Below are 22,986 nucleotides of genomic sequence, written 5' to 3' on the forward strand. Positions count from 1 at the left end.
CCAAGATAGATCATATCTTGGGTCACAAATCAAGCCTTGGTAAATTTAAGAAAATTGAAATCGTATCAAGTATCTTTTCCAACCACAACGCTATGAGACTAGATATCAATTACAGGAAAAGATCTGTAAAAAATACAAACACATGGACGCTACACAATACACCACTTAATAACGAAGTGATCACTGAAGAAATCAAAGGGGAACTCAAAAAATACCTAGAAACAAATGACAATGGAGACACGTCGACCCAAAACCTATGGGATGCAGCAAAAGCAGTTCTAAGAGGGAAATTTATAGCAATACAAGCCTACCTCAAGAAACAGGAAACATCTCAAATAAACAACCTAACCTTACACCTAAAGCAATTAGAGAGAGAAGAACAAAAAAACCCCAAAGTTAGCAGAAGGAAAGAAATCATAAAGATCAGATCAGAAATAAATGAAAAAGAAATGAAGGAGACAATAGCAAAGATCAATAAAACTAAAAGCTGGTTCTTTGAGAAGATAAACAAAATTGATAAACCATTAGCCAGACTCATCAAGAAAAAAAGGAAGAAGACTCAAATCAATAGAATTAGAAATGAAAAAGGAGAAGTAACAACTGACACTGCAGAAATACAAAGGACCATGAGAGATTGCTACAAGCAACTCTATGCCAATAAAATGGACAACCTGGAAGAAATGGACAGATTCTTAGAAATGCACAACCTGCTGAGACTGAATCAGGAAGAAATAGAAAATATGAACAGACCAATCACAAGCACTGAAATTGAAACTGTGATTTAAAATCTTCCAACAAACAAAAGCCCAGGACCAGATGGCTTCACAGGCAAATTCTATCAAACATTTAGAGAAGAGCTAACTCCTATCCTTCTCAAACTCTTCCAAAATATAGCAGAGGAAGGAACACTCCCCAACTCATTCTAGGAGGCCACCATCACCCTGATACCAAAACCAGAGAAAGATGTCACAAAGAAAACTACAGGCCAATATCACTGATGAACATAGATGCAAAAATCCTCAACAAAATACTAGCAAACAGAATTCAACAGCACATTAAAAGGATCATATACCATGATCAAGTAGGGTTTGTTCCAGGAATGCAAGGATTCTTCAATATACGCAAATCAATCAATGTGATAAACCATATTAACAAATTGAAGGAGAAAAAACATACGATCATCTCAATAGATGCAGAGAAAGCTTTCGACAAAATTCAACACCCATTTATGATAAAAGCCCTGCAGAAAGTAGGCATAGAGAGAACTTTCCTCAACATAATAAAGGCCATATATGACAAACCCACAGCCAACATCATTCTCAATGGTGAAAAACTGAAACCATTTCCACTAAGATCAGGAACAAGACAAGGTTGCCCACTCTCACCACTATTATTCAACATAGTTTTGGAAGTTTTAGCCATAGCAATCAGAGAAGAAAAAGAAATAAAAGGAATCCAAATTGGAAAAGAAGAAGTAAAGCTGTCACTGTTTGCAGATGACATGATACTATACATAGAGAATCCTAAAGATGCTACCAGAAAACTACTAGAGCTAATCAATGAATTTGGTAAAGTAGCAGGATACAAAATTAATGCACAGAAATCTCTTGCATTCCTATACACTAATGATGAAAAATCTGAAAGTGAAATTAAGAAAACATTCCGATTTACCATTGCAACAAAAAGAATAAAATATGTAGGAATAAACCTACCTAAGGAGACAAAAGACCTGTATGCAGAAAATTATAAGACACTGATGAAAGAAATTAAAGAGGATACAAATAGATGGAGAGGTATACCATGTTCTTGGATTGGAAGAATCAACATTGTGAAAATGACTCTACTACCCAAAGCAATCTACAGATTCAATGCAATCCCTATCAAAGTACCACTGGCATTTTTCACATAACTAGAACAAAAAAATTTCACAATTTGTATGGAAACACAAAAGACCCCGAATAGCCAAAGCAATCTTGAGAGTGAAAAATGGAGCTGGAGGAATCATGCTCCCTGACTTCACACTATACTACAAAGCTACAGTAATCAAGACAGTATGGTACTGGCACAAAAACAGAAACAGATCAATGGAACAGGATAGAAAGTCCAGAGATAAACCCATGCACATATGGTCACCTTATCTTTGATAAAGGAGGCAAGCATATACAGTGGAGAAAAGACAGCCTCTTCAATAAGTGGTCGTGGGAAAACTGGACAGGTACATGTAAAAGTATGAAATTAGTACACTCCCTAACACCATATACAAAAATAAACTCAAAATGGATTAAAGACCTAAATGTAAGGCCAGAAACTATCAAACTCTTAGGAAAACATAGGCAGAACACTCTATGACATAAATCACAGCAAGATCCTTTTTGACCCACCTCCTACAGAAATGGAAATTTTATAAACAAATGGGACCTAATGAAACATAAGAGCTTTTGCACAGCAAAGGAAACCATAAACAAGACCAAAAGACAACCCTCAGAATGGGAAAAAATATTTGCAAATGAAGCAACTGACAAAGGATTAATCTCCAAAATTTACAAGCAGCACATGCAGCTCAATAACAAAAAAACAAACAATCCAATCCAAAAATGGGCAGAAGACCTAAATAGACATTTCTCCAAAGAAGATATACAGATTGCCAACAAACACATGAAAGAATGCTCAACGTCATTAATCATTAGAGAAATGCAAATCAAAACTACAATGAGATATCATCTCACAGCGGTCAGAATGGCATTCATCAAAAAATCTAGAAACAATAAATGCTGGAGAGGGTGTGGAGAAAAGGGAACACTCTTGCACTGTTGGTGGGACTGTAAATTGATACAGCCACTATGGCGAGCAGTATGGAGGTTCCTTAAAAAACTAAAAATAGAACTATCATATGACCCAGCAATCCCACTACTGGGCATATACCCTGAGAAACCATAATTCAAAAAGAGTCATGTACCAAAATGTTCATTGCAGCTCTATTTACAATAGCCAGGACATGGAAGCAACCTAAATGTCCATCATCGGATGAATGGATAAAGAAGATGTGGCACATATATACAATGGAATATTACTCAGCCATAAAAAGAAACGAAATGGGGTTATTTGTAGTCAGGTGGATGGAGTTAGAGTCTGTCATACAGAGTGAAGTAAGTCAGAAAGAGAAAAACAAATACAGTATGCTAACACATATATATGGAATCTAAGGGGAAAAAAAATGTCATTAAGAACCTAGTGGCAAGACAGGAATAAAGACGCAGACCTACTAGAGAATGGACTTGAGGATATGGGGAGAGGGAAGGGTAAGATGTGACAAAGTGAGAGAGTGGCATGGACATATATACGCTACCAAACGTAAAATAGATAGCTAGTGGGAAGCAACCGCATAGCACAGGGAGATCAACTCTGCTTTGTGACCACCTAGAGGGGTGGGATAGGGAGGGTGGGAGGGAGATGCAAGAGGGAAGAGATATGGGGACATATGTATATGTATAACTGATTCACTTTGTTATAAAGCAGAAACTAACACACCATTGTAAAGCAATTATACTCCAATAAAGATGTTTAAAAAAAAAAAAACTAAAAAATAGTAATCATCCCTGATATTTGTATAGTGCTTTACTAAGTGTCCTCAAGCATTCTCTCTTTTATTGGTAATAATAAATAGCAGTAGTGCTTTCTGAGTGCTGACCATGTGCCAGGCACTGGACTCAACACTTAGGTGCATTAGCAACTATAATCTTTCTGCATTGCTATGAGGAAAAGCTGATACCTTCTCCATTATGGATAAAGAAACTGAGACGTGGAAAAATTAAATATCCTGTCCCACATCACCCAGACTGTATATGGTGGAATCAGGATTTGAAAGCCAGTGTGCTACATGTTAGATTTTTTATTTACTTGAAGATGAAGATTCTGTCCTGATCTTTCTTTTCTTGATTTGTAGTACTGTTACCAAGTCCAAGCTCACTCTGCTCACCACACAACAGACCAATAAATCAGGAGATGAGATGTTGAGGCAAGGAACAGCGACTTTATTCGGAAAGCTGGAAGACCGAGAAGATGGCAGACTAGTGTCCCCAAAACCATCTTACCAGGGTCTGGATGCCAGTTTCTTTTATAGAACAGAGAGTGGGAGGAGGTGAGGAAGTAAAGTAAAAGGGCCGTTAGTTTTGCCTGGCTTGGCCAGCATCGGGGAAGGTATGTGAGAATTTCTTCCTTTCTACAGCCATTCATAGGTGGGCAGGGTCAGATTGTCTCCCTGTGAGCTGAACAAAGGCCCTTTAGTTTAACATTCAGGCAGAGAGGCAGGGTCCCCTGAGGCAGACCATTATGTATGATTATAGTAACAAAAGCAATGAAAAGCAAAGGTTAAAGTCAAAGAAACAGATCCAACATGGAGTCAGATTTTGCTCTTCCCTGTTACAGTACATCCTCCTGACAACAACTCCATGCCAATCCTAAATAGTAGCTTAAAAGCGTGTGAAATAAAGCAGAAAAAGCATTGCAATATACTTCCAAGAGAAAAAAATAGGGTACCAAAGTGTATATAGTGTATGATTACAAATATTTTTTAAAAGAAAGAAAGAAAATTATGTCTAGATTCTAGAAAAAAATTTATCAAAATGTTATTGATAGTTGTGGTATTATGGGTGGGATTATGAGCTATTTTTTCCTTCTTTCTAGTTTTTCTATATTTTCTATTTTTAAAAAAAACGATAGCAAACATTTAAAATTATCAATAAAAGGAAAAAGAAAAATAACTGATAGCGTTCCTCCAGTGTGTTGAGCAATTCTTAAGTACAATTGACATACACATTCCCTGAGGGACCAACAATGTATCTCAGGGGTCAAAGCCTGCGGCTCCTGGAGAAGGGCCCCAAGGGCACGCAGAACAAGCTAAAGTGCCCACACTAGGAATTGGGGAGGGAGGCTCTGGTTCTCTAACATGAGTGTTGAAACAGAAATAGGCTCGAGGGGTGAATGTCTTGAGCAGATACGTATGTCAGTGCAAGTATGTGTGCCCGATGCACAGTGAGGCCAAACAAACTAAAACATTGGAGTTTGGAGCAGAGAAAGATTTATTGCAGCATCATACAAGGAGATGGGTGGCTTATGCTCTAAAATTCAGCAAAGGATTTTTTTTTTTTTTTTTTTTTTTGGCCACACCACTTGGCTTTCAGGATCTTAGTTCCCTGACCAGGGATTGAACCCACACCCTCTCCAGTGAAAGGCGGTGAAAGTTCAGAACCCTAACCACTGCACCACCAGGGAATTCCCTTGGCAAAGCATTTTAAAAATGCCCAGGGAGGGAAGGGGTTTGCAGGGTATGTGATCAGCTCATGCACAATTCTCTGACTGGCTGATGGAGAGGTAACAGGGTGGTGTCACAGGGGTTAACATTATGAGTCCTTAGGCTCCAGGAGGCTCCAGGTCATCAAGTAGTTAACATCTTCCATTTAGTGGGAGGTTTTCACATCTGTAAAACAACTCAGGAAATGTGCATCAAATACTGTTATCTGGGTACTTCAGAGAGAAGCTAAAGCAGAGGATATGGGGGAAGTGCCTGTCTCGGGAAGGCCCCATAGGGTCCCGCTCAGTTACACATAGTGGTAACAATCAGATAGAAGTGTGTCTGGGAGGAAAGCAGGGGCCATTTTTGTGGAGAGACAAGTTTTGCAAGGCAGACTTACTGATGAACTCTGTGTTGTCAATCAGGCACCTTCAGAAATAGGGCAGAACGGTATTTTCCAGACTCTGGGTGTTTGATCCTGGTTGGGTAGGGAGGACAGCCAAAGGGAAGACAGATATCCCCATCTCCCTCCTCCTTCTAAGGTATTCTACAAAGTTTTCACTACAGAGCCAACCATGTTATTTTTTCCTGCTCAAAATCCTTCAGTGGCTCCCCACTGCCTCCCAGGTAAGTGCAAACACCGGATGCGCATTTAAGGCCCTTCACCTCATGGAGCCACCTCCACCAGTACTGCCTCAGATTCCTCCCCTACACATCCTGAGGCTGCAGGGTAATTAAGCTACTTGGTGTGTCCTTTCTATGTTTACTCTTTTACACCTTCACTCACTCCATTCTCTCCCTAGAAACATCCTCCTCACAACCATATTTTACAGTCAAAATCCATTGACTTTCCCTCTTCTCTGTTATTCATTCATTCTTTCATTCATTCATTCATTAATACTTAGCCCTTGGTTATGTTTATGTGTGTACTTAGCACAAAACTAGATGGCCCTTTGGAGGGATGAGAAGAGGTTTTATCCTTCCTTGTATCTTAATATCAAGCACAAGGGCTCCATGATCAGTATATCCCCTGAGAGTATTTTGTCGAGCTAAAGACTAGGATGGCTGTAGGCTTTATTCTGCTTTGCTGCTGTCTAGATTTCTGGGGCGGGGAATTACCTAGTGAAATACATAGTAAGAATGTGATGACTAAGGCTGTTGCTCAGATAGCCTCCTATTCTGTACCTGGTTTTCTTGTCACTCGCTCATTCATTTATGTATTCATTCATACATTCAGTAAACACTGTGTACCACTAAAAGCTAGATGCTATGGAAGATGCTATGGTAGAAATATAAAGGAAAATAAGATGTAATTCCTCCTGTCTGAGAGTTTATAATCTATCAGGGTAAAAAGCCAAGTTTAAAAGAAGGATATGGACAGGTCTGCTTCCAGTATTAAAGTGCCTGTTTGTTTTACATTACTCTACCGCTGAAAACAACTATAAACACTGGACAAAATACAAGAGACATCTGTTTGAGGGTCTTAAGGCAGTCAAGATTCAGGGTCAGAGAAGTTGAAAAAAAGAGAAATCCATTGAGGTGATTCAGACATTCTATGCAGATTTTCCACTCAAGGCAATTCCATAAGACTGATTCATAAAACCCAGGGATAGAGAAGCTGGGAAGCCTAGCAGAAAATAGCTACTAAGAAACAGAGAAACTGAGCAGTGCTTTTAATAGTCTTATGGAATTGGGGAAGTAAAACTGGAGTTCAGGACTTCAGGGAGAGCTTGGGTTATTTTTAGAGGCTTCAGAGAAGGGAAGCAGCCCAACCGTTGGAGTGACTTATCCCCTCAAGGCATTCACTAATTAGCAAATAGCAGCATAGAGAGAAACTGAACCAATAACTATAGAGCCAAGAGATTATGGAAGTAAACAGAGTCTTTCAGAGTCTCACAAACAGAAACGAGCCTTGAGGGCTTGTCAAGAAGGAACAGCCCTCATAAACAGTGAGTCTTTGAGTGAGAGCCCTTTAAGGATTATACCCAAGGAATAAAGGAATCAGAAATAGGTCGGGCCTTTAAAGACTTTTGATGAAACCAGCCTCTAAAGCGCTCAGTCCTAACTGGATTCAGGTGACTGCCTCCATTCTAATTGCTTGCCAGAAGCTGAAGACTCATCTATAGCCTTTATAATTTTTTTTACACAGTGTCTAGTATTTAATCAAAAATTAACAAGCATAACACGAGGCAGAATGAAGAAACAGATAATAAAAACAGACCCACAGTGATCCAGATACTGTAGTCATCAGACATAGGCTTTACAATAACTAGAATTAACATGTATAAGGCAGCAGATACACTGCTTCTTAGAGAACCAGCATTTGGATGGATCTTTGAAGACTACTTGGGATTTCAGTCAACCAATCCTTACTTCTCAAAGGACTCGGGGTTAAGATACAGCTCATTCTAGCCAAACGTGGGTCTCAGGGATGAAGAATAAAGCAAGGAAGGGTCAAATTCAGGGGTATTTTATCCAGGGCTGGATCAAATGTGTTTGTGCAGGGAGTAGGGAAACAACTCATTTCTGCTTATCTATTGTAGGATTTCTTCAGTAAGTCTGACCCATTTCTGGAAATTTTTCGAATGAATGATGATGCAACTCAGCAGCTTGTGCACCGAACTGAGGTGAGAAGAGCCATCTTCAGCTGTGCCATCTCGTCTCTTTAAGATGATACACTGACCTGTTTTGAGAAACCCCTTCCCTTTCTTAATGTCTGTAGCTATCCCCCAAGACCTGAAGTCTTCCCAGTCCTTAAGAGGGCTCTTTATTCTCAATGTGGGTGTTATAAGAGGAGACATTTTCTCACCCAGATTTTCCATTATTGACCTTTAATGCAGAAAGCCAGCAACTTACTAATAATAAAAAGATGAATACTAGCTAATATTTAATAAATGTGACTAGGTACCAAGCATTTGACTGAGTGATCTCATATGCATCATTTTATTTACTTCTCACAACTATGCATTGACATGATTATTATTACCCCATTTTACAGTTGAAGAAACTGAACTTTGAGGAGGTCAAGTCACCTTCCCAGTGAGCAAGGGGTAGAGCTGAGGTTTGAATTGAGTTTGACCCTGAGCTTTGCTGTGATTTGAGAAGCCAATCTGCCTCCCCAGGGAAAGTCCATACACAGGACTGATGTCAGATCTGTCGTATGAACAGCTGTCCTGTATCAGCAGTCACTTGGTCTGGCTGCATCACCCTCTCACCCTCCTGCCTTCTCTCCAAGTAACTCCGAACCTTATCCTTCACTATCTTACCCCCCACTACCCACCACCACACACCCACTTAACAACCAACCCTAGTCTCCACTTTTTATTTTATTTTATATACAAGCCAGTTCAAGAGAGACTGTGTGAGGGTGAGAAGTGCATTGATAAGGAGGAATGGCTTGGAGCTGAGAGAAAAATGTGCTTCCAGTGTTGGGTAAAGGAAGAAGGAACTCTCATGACTCTCTCAGGATGATAGTGGGGTGCTGTGTTCCCATACCCCACACTGGAAATCCATTTCCTTTTTCCTGAAGTAGCAGAGTTGCAGGTAGCATTAGGGGAATTTTTATGTCATATTTAAGGTAAACAAGAATCGAATAGTCTTGGACGGGCTAGTTCTGTGTATGTCATCTGGTACATGGTTAGCATTTAATAAGTGTGTTTACTAAAAGAATGAATATATGAATGGAGTTGAATATTGATAGTATATCCACTCCCTGTGATAGTACAATGTGATTCTTTGGACAGTCACAAACTATTCCCTGGGGAATAGTTTCAAATGCAACTGGGATGGTTTCCCTGAGTGGCACCCCATCACCATCACCAAATAGAACTTTTTCCCACATAAGGATTCCTTTGGTGGAACAAAGTTCTTTAAGGAGAAGTAACTAAATGTTGGGGAGAATCAGAAGAAGTACCCGTTCATGCCTTTGCTCCAGCCAGTGCATGGGGACTTGAATGTGCAGGGAGAAAGAAGAGGGGTGGCATATTGTTAGACTTCTTCACTCCTGACGGCATCCCTCGTCTTGGTAAATTCCCCTGTTCCCAGAATCTCTAACTCTTCCCCATACCCCATTGCAAGGGGCTCCTGGAATCTCATAAGAAATGTGATTGTAAAGTTTTCCAATGAGTCAATCAACATAACATTGATTTTTCCTCTTTCTTACTCAATAGATACAAAATAAATACCAGGCAATACCGTTCTCTCTGGGTAAGCACATGTGTGTGTGTGTGTGCATACACACACACACACACACACACAGACTTTAATTTCAGAGGACATTTCTAGTTGAAATTTTGATCTGCTATTGAGTTTTACGAAGCTGTTGTAATGAAACATCTTCACTTTTTAGTATTCCTATACAAAGGTGAGAAATTTAAATTAACCAAAACAATTTTATCTAACTTTTCTTCTCACTATCACTTTGCTCATTCAGGGAATGAGAGCAAAAAGCAGTCACACAGGAACATTATTTTTCTACTTTTTAATGCATTAAAGGAAATTTAATAATGAGCCTACAGTATAATCAATAATTCATCATTATATTAAGGAATTCAGGAGAAGAGGGAATCACTTATAAAATAATTATGTTATGTAGATAGAGAATTAATATTTTTACAATTCTAAGACTCTGCTAACTAAAAACTTCACAGGAAGAAAAGTCAATATGACAGAACTCCATTTAACTTCATTTGTATGTCCCCTAGAGCAGTGGTTCTCAAATATCATGCATCAGAATCACCTAGCGGCCCACCTCGAGAGTTTCTGTTGGTAGGTCTGGGTGGAATCTAGACATTTGCATTTTTAACAAGTTCCTGCTGGTCCAGGAACCACACTTTGGGAGCCCCTGACCTAGAGTACACAGTATAATCTTAGGCACAGAGCAAATACTCATACACTAAACCAAATTGAATTACTGAATCATCTGATGGCAGAATAAGACTTGACTCGAATAGACTCTCAGGCAGGATTTAGCCAAGTTCATGATTAGTAAACTGCTTTTAAAAGGGTTTCACGATATTACAGTCTTAGTTTGTGATCCTGAAGTTCTGAAGATCTGCCCTGTTATGCCTCCCGAGCATACATAGTATAAATGTACTCCTGGGATTTTTCTTCCAGAAACTTTTCTTCTGACTTGCAATCTGATCTAACCAAGGTCACAGGTCACCAAAGACCGCTCAGTTCTTCAGCAGCAGAATTGTCCTGCCACACTCCCCCACACACCAATAGGCTTTACGTATGCTGACCTCAGTAGAAGAGAATTTATGCCATAGGACTGACAGTCCTACAGAACTGGAGATCCTTTATCAGAGGCAGAGGAAGCCCATCTCCTTAATCCCAACCTCTTTTGATATAGAAGGGGTCATCTCCAGCATTCACATACTGGACAATATTATTGTCATTATTCATGAAATAACAGCCAGGCCAGTGACCGCAAGAGTTCTGCCCAATACGATCCACCTAGTGGGCACCCTTTAAAGGTTTACTACTCCAAGTTTTCATGAAGGCACCTGTTCCAGACAATTGTCCTTTTCATAAGCACCGCAGTGTTTCTCAAGCAGTTTTTATGTTGAAATGTGAAAATGTCAAGCACTTCCTCTCCAACCCACCACTCCTCTCTTTTTTTCCTCAGGTTGTGATGAATAACTTAAGCCCAGCCTGGAAATCATTCAAAGTATCAGTAAATTCTCTATGCAGTGGAGATCCTGACCGCCGGCTGAAGGTCAGAAATCTGTCTATGTCTGAGAAATGTAATTTTACATATTTACCCCTCCTCTTTCTCTTCAAGTGAATGTTGGCAAACCCAAAATTTTCTGTAGCATTTACCCAAATCTCTTAGCATCTTGATGGAAGAAACAAGGGCTCTCCTTTCTGCTGGAGCCATTGAGGCTCCTGAGATAACATGAGATAAATCTCAATCATGTTATGTTAAGTGGCAAATCCCATGGCCTCCAGGAGAGAAACTGTGGCAATAAGTTCAGGGTATAATTGGGAGTTATTAAAAACACAAATACTGTTGTTATCAGTTATCTACCACTGCATGACAGACTACTCCAAAATTTAATACTTAAAACAATAGCCATTTATTTAGCTTATGATTCTGTACATTGTCAAGTTGAGTTCATCTAGGAGGCTCTTTTCTTGGTCTTGCATGGACTTCCTCATGTATTTGCAGTCAGCTGTACCTGAGCAGGACGCCCCTGCTTCTGGGGTTTGTCTGGCTGTCATCTGGAATGATCAGGGTGGTGGGGCCATTTGTCTCTCATCGATCAGCAGGCTAGCTTGACTTATACACTCAGCAACCTTAGGGTCCAAAAGAGCCAGGACAAAAGATGCACGTCTCAAGGCCCAGTCTCAGACTCACATGAGGTCACTTCCTCTGCGTGCTATTGGCCAGTCACACAGTCATCCCAGATTCAGGGATGAGGAAATAGGACATGGACTCCACCTCTTGGCGGGAGGAGCTGCAGAGTATGGTGGCCACTTTCTTCAGTCTACCACACATGCTTTTTGAGTATCATGGGAATGTAGAAATTGGAAGAAAAGACTCATTATAAGAGTCAGGATGACCAAAGGAGGACAATAGGCTAAGTGCCCGAAGCAGACTCCCAGAGTCATTCCTTATGGTCCCTGGTCTGGCCCTCTCTCTACCTTGGAAGTCCAGAAGCTCCATGTTGTCAGTGTCCCAGAGGTGACTCTACCAACTCAGGATGACTGAGTAAATTCAATAGAGGCCAGAGCTATAAATCAAAAGGCCGACAGGTTCATGTTCAGTGAGAAACATGACCCTCAAGCAGACTCAACATTCATATCAGCTTTACCAGGGCATTTTCTCCATGTGGGCAAACCATGGGGAAGACAGTTTTCAGAAGGTTGTGTGACAGCCTAAAAGCAGAGCCAGGGAAGCTGGATAATGGAGGTGGTTAATGGCTTCAGACTTTAAAAGCCTGGGGCACCTACCACCCCAATGGGATTATAGGTCTGTTAGGCAGACTAAACATTCATGTTGGGGGCACTGACTCCCCTGGAAAGTGTTAGATGGGCACTGCCAATGTTTGTCTTTGTAACTTTACACTTTCCTCACTCTTTTTGCCCTGTAAACCTTCTTCTAATGGATATAATTATTTGCATTTGTCAATGTCATCCATCAGTTTAGAATCCTATCCATTGGTTAGTCCCAAACTCTTAATGTGACTTTACATCTTTGTTTAAAACCATTCTGTTCGGACTTTGTACTATCTGTGGACATGCTTACTTCTGTGGTCTGGAGGAGCAGCTCAGAGTTGTCCCTAATATCTCCTGTGGGAGCCTCCACTTCCACTGGAATTGTCTTTCATGCCAAAATCGGGACTCCTGGCTGTTTGGGCCTCATGTATAAGCTCATATGCACAGTGGCCAAGACCTACAGCTTCAGGCCTGGGTTGGAGATTGTCACCTATACTCTGAGCCACCCCATCCCATTCCCAGGGAGATAAATGGACCCTTTGGGGCAGAAATAAGATAATGCCTACATTAACCATAGGTCAACTTAGTCATGGTGAGTTATTAGATAAAAGGGGAGGGTTATCTGTAATTGAATAAATAAAAATGCAGAAAAGGAGCATTTTGTGGCCTTTCGAGTGCTCTGCTGTCTGTAGAGGACACGTGGGAATAAAGGAGAGAGAGAGAAAGAGAGAGAGGGGGAGAGGGAGGAAGGAAAAGGAAAGGAATGAAGGAAGGAAAGAGAGACAGACAGAGAAAGGGAGGATCAGGATTTCTCAACAGCTGCACCATTGACATTTGGACTTTGTTGTGGGGGCCTGTCCTGTGCATTGTAGGATGCTTAGCAGCATCCCAGGCTACTAAACACTCGTAGTAATACTTCACCCCCATCAGTCTTACAGCCAAAAGTGTATTCAGACATTACTAAATGTTCCTTGGAGGGTAAAATCATTTAGACCAATGCATCAGAATCACCTAGAAGGCTGTTAAAACACAGATTGTTAGGTGTTATCAGGGTTTCTGATTAGGTAGGTCTGGAGTGAGCCTGAGAATTTGCATTCTACAATTCCTGAGTGATGCTAATGCTGCAGGTCCCAGCCCACACTGAGAACCCCTGGTACAGACATTTGCTCCTTCATTACAGTCCTTCCGCGGCTCAGTGCCCCCCACCACTTTCCACCACCCAGCCTCCCCTCCACCACCTTTTCTCTGCCCAGCACTCGTACCCACCCTGCCCTCTCCAAGCCTTCAGGGCTTGGCACATGCCTCTCTCTGCCTGATGCCTTCTTCATTCTTCTGCTTTTCTTGGATTATCATCATCTGCTACTTTCCTTCGGGTCTCTCCAATATCCCTCCACTTCCAGAAACCTTCCCTGATCTCTTTAGCTTCTATGGGTGCCCTCTAGCCCTCTGCACCCAACTCATGGAGATACTTCTCCACTTGTTTGGAACATTTCTGTTTCCATCTCTTTCCCCAGCAGGTGACTCTTTCTTCCCAGTTTGCCCCTTCAGGGTGAGAACCATGTTTTATTCCCTGTGTATCCAGGCATCCAGGCATCCAGCCCAGCGCTCGACACAGAGCAGATACTCAGTAACTGTTCCTGGAGTGAATGGACAGAGGAGCAGGGAGGTGCTAAGAGATCAGCAGCACCTCACTGGCGGGGGGCTTGGGGGGAGGGAATCCGCCCACACAGGTGTGCTGAGCTCACTAGGTGACAAATCCAATATCATCACTCACCTGCTCACAATCACCAAATGCAGCTTTTCTGAAAAGCTTGAGAGACTTCCCATATTGCCCTTTATTTGTATTGATTATTTCATCACAAAGGCCACTGAGAAATGCTCATAATGTTGTTCCCATTCAGCTTTCTCTGAAATAAAATGGTACCATATTGGCAGGCAGCATCTCCTCACCACTAAAAAAAACAGAAAGTGAACTTTCAAATTAAAAATTTGGGGACTTCCCTGGTGGTCCAGTGGTTAAGAATCTGCCTTCCAATGCAGGGGGTGCGGGTTCGATCCCTGGTCAGGGAGCTAAGATCCCACATGCCTCATGGCCAAAAAACCAAAACATAAAACAGAAGCAATATTGTAACAAATTCAATAAAGACTTTAAAAATGGTCCACATCAAAAAAAAAAAAAAAAAAAAAACTAAAAAAAAGACCAAAAAAGAAAAAATTTTAAAACCCTCTGTCCATTTAGATTCTCAGTCTTAGCAAAACTCTAATAATGAGGTCTTTGTCCCAAATGAGACTTGATATTTTTAAATCTCATTTATTCAGGGTCTACACTAACACCAAGTTTAAATAAAACCAGGTTTTTCTTTTGGTTTTATTTATTTTTTTCCTAGTCCTCCTCTATGGGAAAAATTTTAAAAAGCATTCAAATAAGTATTTTTCAGAAATTGATGCTTTAATTTATGTATTATGAAAAATTTTAAACACCCATAAAAATAGTGGGTTATGATAACCCACCCCCCTCCCCACATCCATCACACAGCCTCAACCATTATTAACTTGTGACCAATTTTATTTCATCCATATTCCCAATACCCATTTTCTATCACCCCCCCCGCCCCAACCACCACTAGATCGTTTTGAAGCCAATCCCAGACCAGGGCTCACTCATTCATTGGGTAAAGCAAGCGTAGTGCCAGAACCCATGATACTTTTAAGAACCTACAAGAACGTTTTAATTTCTTTTAAAGTCAGAAGGAAAAATGAACTTGTAAGGTTGAATAAAATGTTTCCATTTTTTTCTCACATCAGAAAACAATAACATTTTTAGGATCCCCAAAATCTATTATGGTGAGAGGGGGTCCATGAAGGCAAAAGGGCCTGGGGCCAATGTAAGTCACTATGGGGTCCTCTCCCAAACACCATGCCATTCCATCTGAAAATACTGCAATATGTATCTCTAAAGGACAAGGAATCTTTCTATAAACATAACCACAAACCTATTTTTATACCTAGATTATCTAATCTTCCTTAATGCCAGCAAATGTTCTGCCACTATTCATATGTGACCGTCTAATTTATTTAATAGTTTTTTTTAAATTGGAATCTAAACAAGGTCCAAGCATTGCATTTGACTGAAATGTCTCTGAAGTCTCTTTCAATCTGTTAGTTCTCTCTCCCTCTTTTTTTTTTTTCCCTTGTAATTTACTTAAAGAAACTTGAAGAAACTTTCTTCTTTTACTTGAAGAAACCAGGCTGGTTTGTTCTGTCACATTTCCCCCACTCTGTGTTCCCTGTAAACAGCTAGTTGGGACTTGATCAGATTCAGGGGCTGTTTTGTAGCAAGAATGTTTTACAAGGGATGGTGCTCTTTTATGGTCTTAACAGTCATTGAGGAGCATTGCCTAGATTCATTATTCCATTAGAATTTCCAAAATGGTAATTTTCTAATTCTATTATTCCTTCTTTATCTATTATTTAGAGTTCTTCTGTAAAGAAGAGCTCCCTTCAACAGCTGTTTGGTTCCCTGAGGTGTGATTTGTACAAGAAAGGCCGGAAAATGCTTTATTCTTTCTTTTTTTCAAACAATTTTCAGAGTAACAAGTTACTTCTCTAGCATCCTTCATAGGTGACTAATGGGGTCCCTCACTATTATTAAGAATTCATGGATTTTTAAAATATACTCCAGTGTTTCAATTTCAGTTATAATTATTCCTTTGAAATCTTGTATCATCCCTTGTTTAACCAGTTAAAACCCCTTCAAGTTGGCTCTTGAGCTCTTAATAGTTTCCTTGCTTTCTGGTATGAATTTTTTTAATTCATGAATTTTGAAATTTTGAAATTCTTTTCTTCTGTAAGATATATATCTCTCTCTAGATGCTAACTCATACTTTAAAGTGTAGAGACAATTCCTCTCTATAGTTGAAGCTCTAACCCATAAAACGGTTGGGTTCCTTTGTTTCATGTTGCTTTCAGCTTTTAGAATTTATTTTTTCAAGTTTAATTTTGTTTTATAATTATATAAAATGTTTACATGATTCTAAAGTCAAAACTACAAAACAAAGTATATTCAGAAAAGTTTAGCTCTCATTTCTGTTTCTCTAGTTTTTACTCTCTTCCCTTACAGGTAATCATTTTGTAGCACATTTTAATACCTGATAGAACCAGCCTCTCTCACTTCTGTATTCTTTGTCTTTTTAAGGGTCTTCAGGTCTGCTTGGATATTTTGCTTGTTGTTCTTTCCATTAAGCTTTATAAGCAACTAGTACCAGAATTAAAAAAAAAAAGTGATAGTATTTTTATTGAGATTGCAAAGGAAATCTCTTCTAATTTTGTCTTCCCAGCCCAGAACATGACTTGTTTTCAGTTCATTCAAGTCTCCTTTTGTGTTTGCAGGAGCACTTACTGTTCCTCTTAGAGGTTTGGAATGTTTGTTTTTAAGTTTATGCCTAGTTTGTTTCTTTCTTTCTTTCTCTTCCATTACACCTTCTAACTGAATACTGTTTGTATACATAAAAGCTATTGAATTGTTTTCTTAAATAACTATTTTATTAAGTTTTATTGTTGTTTATACTAATTTTCTGTTAATTTTTTGGAGTTTTAAAAATATAGATAATATGGAAATAGAGATAGTTTTGCCCCTACTTACTTAACTAGTCGTTCTCCTGATTTCTTTTATTTATTTGTGTGTACCAGTGCTCCCAACACAGTGTTAAATAGTAGTAGAGATGGAGGCCATCCTCTGGTCTTATTCACCAGTATGGTGGAAAATGCTCTGGTGTTTCCCCAACAATTCTGACAGAGGTTAATATTTTAAAGAAATTGTGAAGGTGTCAGAGGCTTAGAGTTTTCTCAGCCACATCTACTGAGCCTTAAATACCTACGGTAGGATTCAGAGAGGATTCTCTCTTGGTAACTCAAGAGACAACCCTGCAACAAGCTGAAATGTCTTCTGAACTATGTAAAAGACATTGCACTACTTACTGAGTAGATTTAGGGTTACATTTAATATTAACTATTTAAAGAAATATATGTATTTAATATTTAATACTAGCTGTTTAATGACATATATATTTAATATTTAATATTAGCTATTTAATGAAACATATTTAATACTAGCTACTTAATGAAATATATTTAATATTTAGCTATTGAATGAAATTATCCATGATTTCTATGACATATTAGAGTCCTTATCAAAATCACAACTTCATTTACTTCTAACCATACTGTGAGGTAGATTCCATTGTGTTCATTTTACAGATGAAGAAACTGAGGCTCAAAACCCCATGCAGTCAAATGCCAAATTTCATGCTTTTTGTTGAATCGTGCTGCCTCTATTTTGTTGTATTCTTAGAAAATAAGTCATCCTGATAAAGGATGATTTATCCCATTACTCTCACTCAACCAAAATGCTTATCATCATTCAAACATTTAACAGAAAGAAGACTTGTCTCTATGTAACATATTTCATAAAGTCTGAGAAACTATCAACTATTCACCATACTACTAAAAGGGAAAAAACACTCTCAATGAAACTATAACACAGTGCTTTTCTATCAATTTGTGGTTGTTAAGAAAATAAATATGTGCCTCTTTGATTCTATGAAATATGATATTAATCATTTCCTTTGATTTTATCAACACATTATTAATACCCAGTACGTATTTGTTAGGAGACAGTGCTGGTATTCAGAATAGATTCTTCTAGATGGGGGTCTTAGAGAGAAAGAGAAGGAGAAGGGACCACCAGCAAGTATTATTAACACCCTAACTGTGCCTAGTACTGGGGGAAAGGTCATGCCAGAACAATCCAGACAAATACCATGTAAGCACCCTGAGGTCATTTCCTGTCCCTTTTTCTGGTGCTCAAACTGCACAGGTAACTTGGAAACTTTCCCTTAGGGTTTATCGGACATTCTCTGAGGATAATTGATAGAAGCCACTTGCCTTGAAGAGGGATCTAGGGTGATGAGGACCAGTTGTTTCTGTATCAACTTGCCCCCAGGCCTTATTCTGGAGAGAGGTCCAGGTTATTAACTGAGGTCTTAGTGGGGTGGACACAAGCAAGACAGAACCAGGAGAAGGAAGTAGCGGAAAAGAAGGAGAAACAAGTCCCCAAAATCAAAACAGAGGTGATGAAACTCAGGAGGCCATGAGGGTTGAGAGGAGGCCCGGACACAAGTCTAAAGCAACCATAAATGGCATTTTTACACACCTAATATCTTGCTCATTCTTCATGCCCTCCTTTCCTCTGCAGCAGTGCCTGGGTGATTTAAAACAGCATGTTCACAAGCTCCCTCCTGACAACCCAAAGTTGGATTCCTGGCCAGTCAGAAAAGTGCTCTGTTGAAACAGAATCCCAGTGGTCCTGGAATCTTCAGTTTAATGGTTTTCCTAAACAATGCTTGTGCAGGCCATTTGCCAAGCGCATATGGAGAAACAGTGTCTTCCTACTGATTCTCCAAACCTAGCTGACTTCCTGGCACCTCTCTTAGTTAGCTCAGTGTTTTTCCTGCCACCTCACTGCAAAGCTAATGTGTGTATATATTTGCTCTTCCTCCTGTATGAAATCCTAACATTCGTCCTTGGCTTCTATCCAGCTATTCCCGTCCTCCCTTCTCAGGTGTGACCAAGCCACCTTCTCCACAAATTCACTGTCTTTGCTTAGTCTCTGAGCCAGACTGTTTCACAACTGCCAAACGGATTGGACTCCTGGAGTGTGTTCTTGGAGTTTGCCCTGGACATTCCCCCTTTATTCCCAACCCCATATGACTCCTAACTCCTGGACCCCTAAATACCTCTTATTTGGCCTCTGGTCCTTGGACTTAGTTCCATACTTGTTTCATCCTGATTTTCTCTAACAAACCTCTGGCTCTTATTGCTTAGGAAGGAAGAAACCCCACCCCAGTTCCAACCCCCAGATCTCAATCCTTGACAGTGGCCCCAATTCAGCCCCATAGTTCCCCCAAGTTCATGGAAGGGGCTTCAATCATTAGATAGCCCATGGCTTACACCAGCATTTCCTGATTCTTGCTACAAAACATGGGAATTTGGAATTGAGGGGTTCATTGCTATGTTCAATGCGGCTGGAAAAACCTGTAGTAAAGAATCTGACATTCCCAGGTGGGTGGAAGCAAGTTTACTTCCTTCTCTACCTACCTTATAATGGAAAGGGAAAAATTTGAAGGTGGCTCATGGTCCTATGAAGCTTTCTTGAGATCTGTTAAAATGTAAGTGCTTTCTTGATGGCCTCTGGACTCAAGGGTTGCTGGTTTTATGCCTGTCTATAGCCCACTCAGCCTAGATGCCCTGCAATTACCAGAGGACTGCAGACTCACCAAGGTGTCTCTGTGTTGGATCAGCCCTGGCACAGGAATTCTCAATGCCACTTAAGTAAATGGCACCTGAGCCCAGCAGGCTGCCTCTACTGAGATCTGTAATCTATACAGTACTGCAGCAAGGAAAAGCAACAGCCAGCTTAAATAGTGTTAAATCGTGCAGGAATAAAGAAACTTCTGAATGAGAGAAAAACTACATATTCTCTTAATTTTAATAATATTTTCCCTTTTCATTAATATTATCCCCTTTTTACAGATGAGGAATTCAAAACTGTTTGTTTAAGGAAATTGTTGAAGATTATACAGTGAAGTAGTGCAACCTTAGTTTAAACCCAGCTCTCTCATGCTCCATCGTTCTTGTTCTTAACTATTGAAGGACAGCTAGCATTCACCAAGCATTCACTCACCAGCTCCCAGTTGCTTCGCTGGACACTGCTTAAGTGACTTCATTTAACACTATAATTATCCTAGGTTATACAATGCTGTGGTAACAAAGTGCCCCCATGAAATATAAGTTTCTCACTCACATAACAATCAGAACTAAAGCTTTCTAACCAGTGTCTGCCTCTCCTGCATACAGTTATTCAGAACCCAAGTTGCTTCGATCTTGTGGCTCCTCCATACCTTAGAGCCTCACTGTTATTTGTATCCACACGAAGAAGGGTAAAAAATGTGGAGAGGGATGAGCTGCCCATGAAGAAGCCGGTAGCTTAGTTGCACCTGTGAAGAACTAAGAGTGCCTCAGCTTTTTCTTATCTCCAATCACCTTTCCCCACTTTCCCCACACCCAAGCTTTATCCCATAAACATCCCGAGACCTTCAACTTTGCCAACACGGATTTGAGATTCGTTCACCCATCTCCTTACTTGGCTGCCTCATGAATAAAGCCTTTCTCTGATGCAAACTTTGGCATCACAGGGTCTGGCTTGATGCACCATGGCCAATCACGGCTTGTCCTTCAAGATTCCACCTGTTCTTACCACCCTAAGAAGGCTCATTTGATGCCTCGACCTAGGGTACATAGGAGGTGTGTTTGCTGAGGCCCTGTATAATCAAAGAATATCTACTGAAGGCTCTACAGGTAAAAGGCAATGGATTTAACTGTAGGCTTTTCTTCAATGTTGTCTGACATCCAATATTACATAGAAGTTTGAGTGAGGCTAATGGCAGACTCTGGGAGGGCTCATGCCAAGGAGTACTTCCCAGACTTCCACTGCCAGTGTCCTTGTCCCTGTGGTAAGTCACAGCCCCCCCACTTCTGCAGGAGACCCTCCAACACTAGCAGCCGTGTGGCTGACAGGGTCTTAGTGCTCCAGCTGGGTGTCAGACCTGAGCCTCTAAGGTGGGAGAGCCGAGTTCAGGACATTGGTTCACCAGACACCTCCTGGCCCCACATAATATCAATTGGCGAGAGCTCTCCCAGATATCTCCGTCTCAACACTAAGACCCAGCTCCACTTAACAACCAGCAAGCTCCAGTGATAGATACCCCATGCCAAATAACTAGCAAGAGAGGAAAACAACCCCACCCATTAGCAGAGAAGCTGCCTAAAATCATACTAAGTTCACAGACACCCCAAAACACACCACCACATGTGGTCCAGCCCACCAGAAAGACAGGATCCAGCCTCAGCCACCAGAACACAGGCACCAGTCCCCTCCACTAGGAAGCCTACACAACCCACTGAACTAACCTTACCCACTGGGGGTAGACACAAAAAACAACAGGAACTATGAACCTGCAGCCTGCAAAAAGAAGACCCCAAACACAGTAAGTTAAGCAAAGTGAGAAGACAGAAATATGCAGCAGATGATGGAACACAGTAAAAAACCACCAGACCAAACAAATGAAGAGGAAATAAGCAGTCTACCTGGAAAAGAATTCACAGTAATGATAGTAAAGATGATCCAAAACCTTGGAAATAGAATGGAGAAAATACAAGAAACGTTTAGCAAGGACCTAGAAGAACTAAAGAGCAAACAAGCAATGATGAAAAAAAAAATGAAATTAAAATTTCTCTAGAAGGAATCAGTAGCAGAATAACTGAGGTAGAAGAAAGGATAAGAGACCTGGAAGATAAAACACTGGAAATAACTAACACAGAGCAGAATAAAGAAAAAGGAATGAAAAAAATTGAGGACAGTTTCAGAGACCTCTGGGAAAACATTAAACACACCAACATTCAAATTATAGGGGTCCCAGAAGAAGAACAGAAAAACAAAGGGACTGAGAAAATATTTGAAGAGATTATAGTCGAAAACTTCCCTAACATGGGAAAGGAAATAGCCACCCAAGTCCAGGAAGCGCAGTGAGTCCCATACAGGATAAACTCAAGGAGAAACATGCTGAGACACATAGTAATCAAATTGGCAAAAATTAAAGACAAAGAAAAATTGTTGAAAGCAGCAAGGGAAAAACGACAAATAACATACAAGGGAACTCCCATAAGGTCAACAGCTGATTTTTCAGCAGAAACTCTACAAGCCAGAACGGAGCGGCATGATATACTTAAAGTGATGAAAGGGAAGAACCTACAACCAAGATTACTCTACCCAGCAAGGATCTCATTCAGATTCGATGGAGAAATCAAAAGCTTTACAGACAAGCAAAAGCTAAGAGAATTCAGCACCACCAACCAGCTCTACAAAAAATGCTAAAGGAACGTCCCTAAGTGGGAAACACAAGAGAAGAAAATGACCTACAAAAACAAACCCAAAACAATTAAGAAAATGGTCATAGGAACAAACATATCGATAATTACCTTAAACGTGAATGGATTAAAAACTCCAACCAAAAGACACAGGCTTGCTGAATGGATACAAAAAAAAGACCCATGTATATGCTGTCTAGAAGAGACCACTTCAGACCTAGGGACACATACAGAGTGAAAGTGAGGGGATGGAAAAAGATATACCATGTAAATGGAAATCAAAAGAAAGCTGGAGTAGCTATACTCATATCAGATAAATTAGACTTTAAAATAAAGAATGTTACAAGAGACAAGGAAGGACACTACATAATGATCAAGGGATCAATCCAAGAAGAAGATATAACAATTATAAATATATATGCACCCAACATAGGAGCACCTCAATACATAAGGCAACTGCTAACAGCTATAAAAGAGGAAATCGACAGTAACACAATAAGAGTGAGGGATTTTAACATCTCACTTACACCAATGGACAGATCAACCAAAATGAAAACAAAGAAGGAAACAGAAGCTTTAAATGACACAATAGACCAGAGAGATTTAATTGATATTTATAGGACATTCCATCCAAAAACAGCAGATTACACTTTCTTCTCAAGTGCGCACAGAGCATTCTCCAGGATAGATCATATCTTGAGTCACAAATCAAGCCTCAGTCAATTTAAGAAAATTGAAATCATATCAAGCACCTTTTCTGACCACAACGC

General features: G+C 40.1%; 1 protein-coding gene across 1 annotated transcript in view; it reads left to right on the forward strand.

Moving 5' to 3' along the window:
* CPNE4 (copine 4) overlaps positions 1–22,986 on the forward strand; it is a 611,972-nt gene that overhangs the window by 462,232 nt on the left and 126,754 nt on the right. The window contains exons 6-7 of the mRNA XM_061193684.1: positions 7,834–7,917; positions 10,920–11,009. Of these exons, the coding sequence (XP_061049667.1) occupies positions 7,834–7,917; positions 10,920–11,009 (174 nt within the window). The remainder of the gene's footprint in view (positions 1–7,833; positions 7,918–10,919; positions 11,010–22,986) is intronic.

Source organism: Eubalaena glacialis, chromosome 6 (genome assembly GCF_028564815.1).
Source record: "Eubalaena glacialis isolate mEubGla1 chromosome 6, mEubGla1.1.hap2.+ XY, whole genome shotgun sequence".
Taxonomy (NCBI): Eukaryota; Metazoa; Chordata; class Mammalia; order Artiodactyla; family Balaenidae; genus Eubalaena; species Eubalaena glacialis.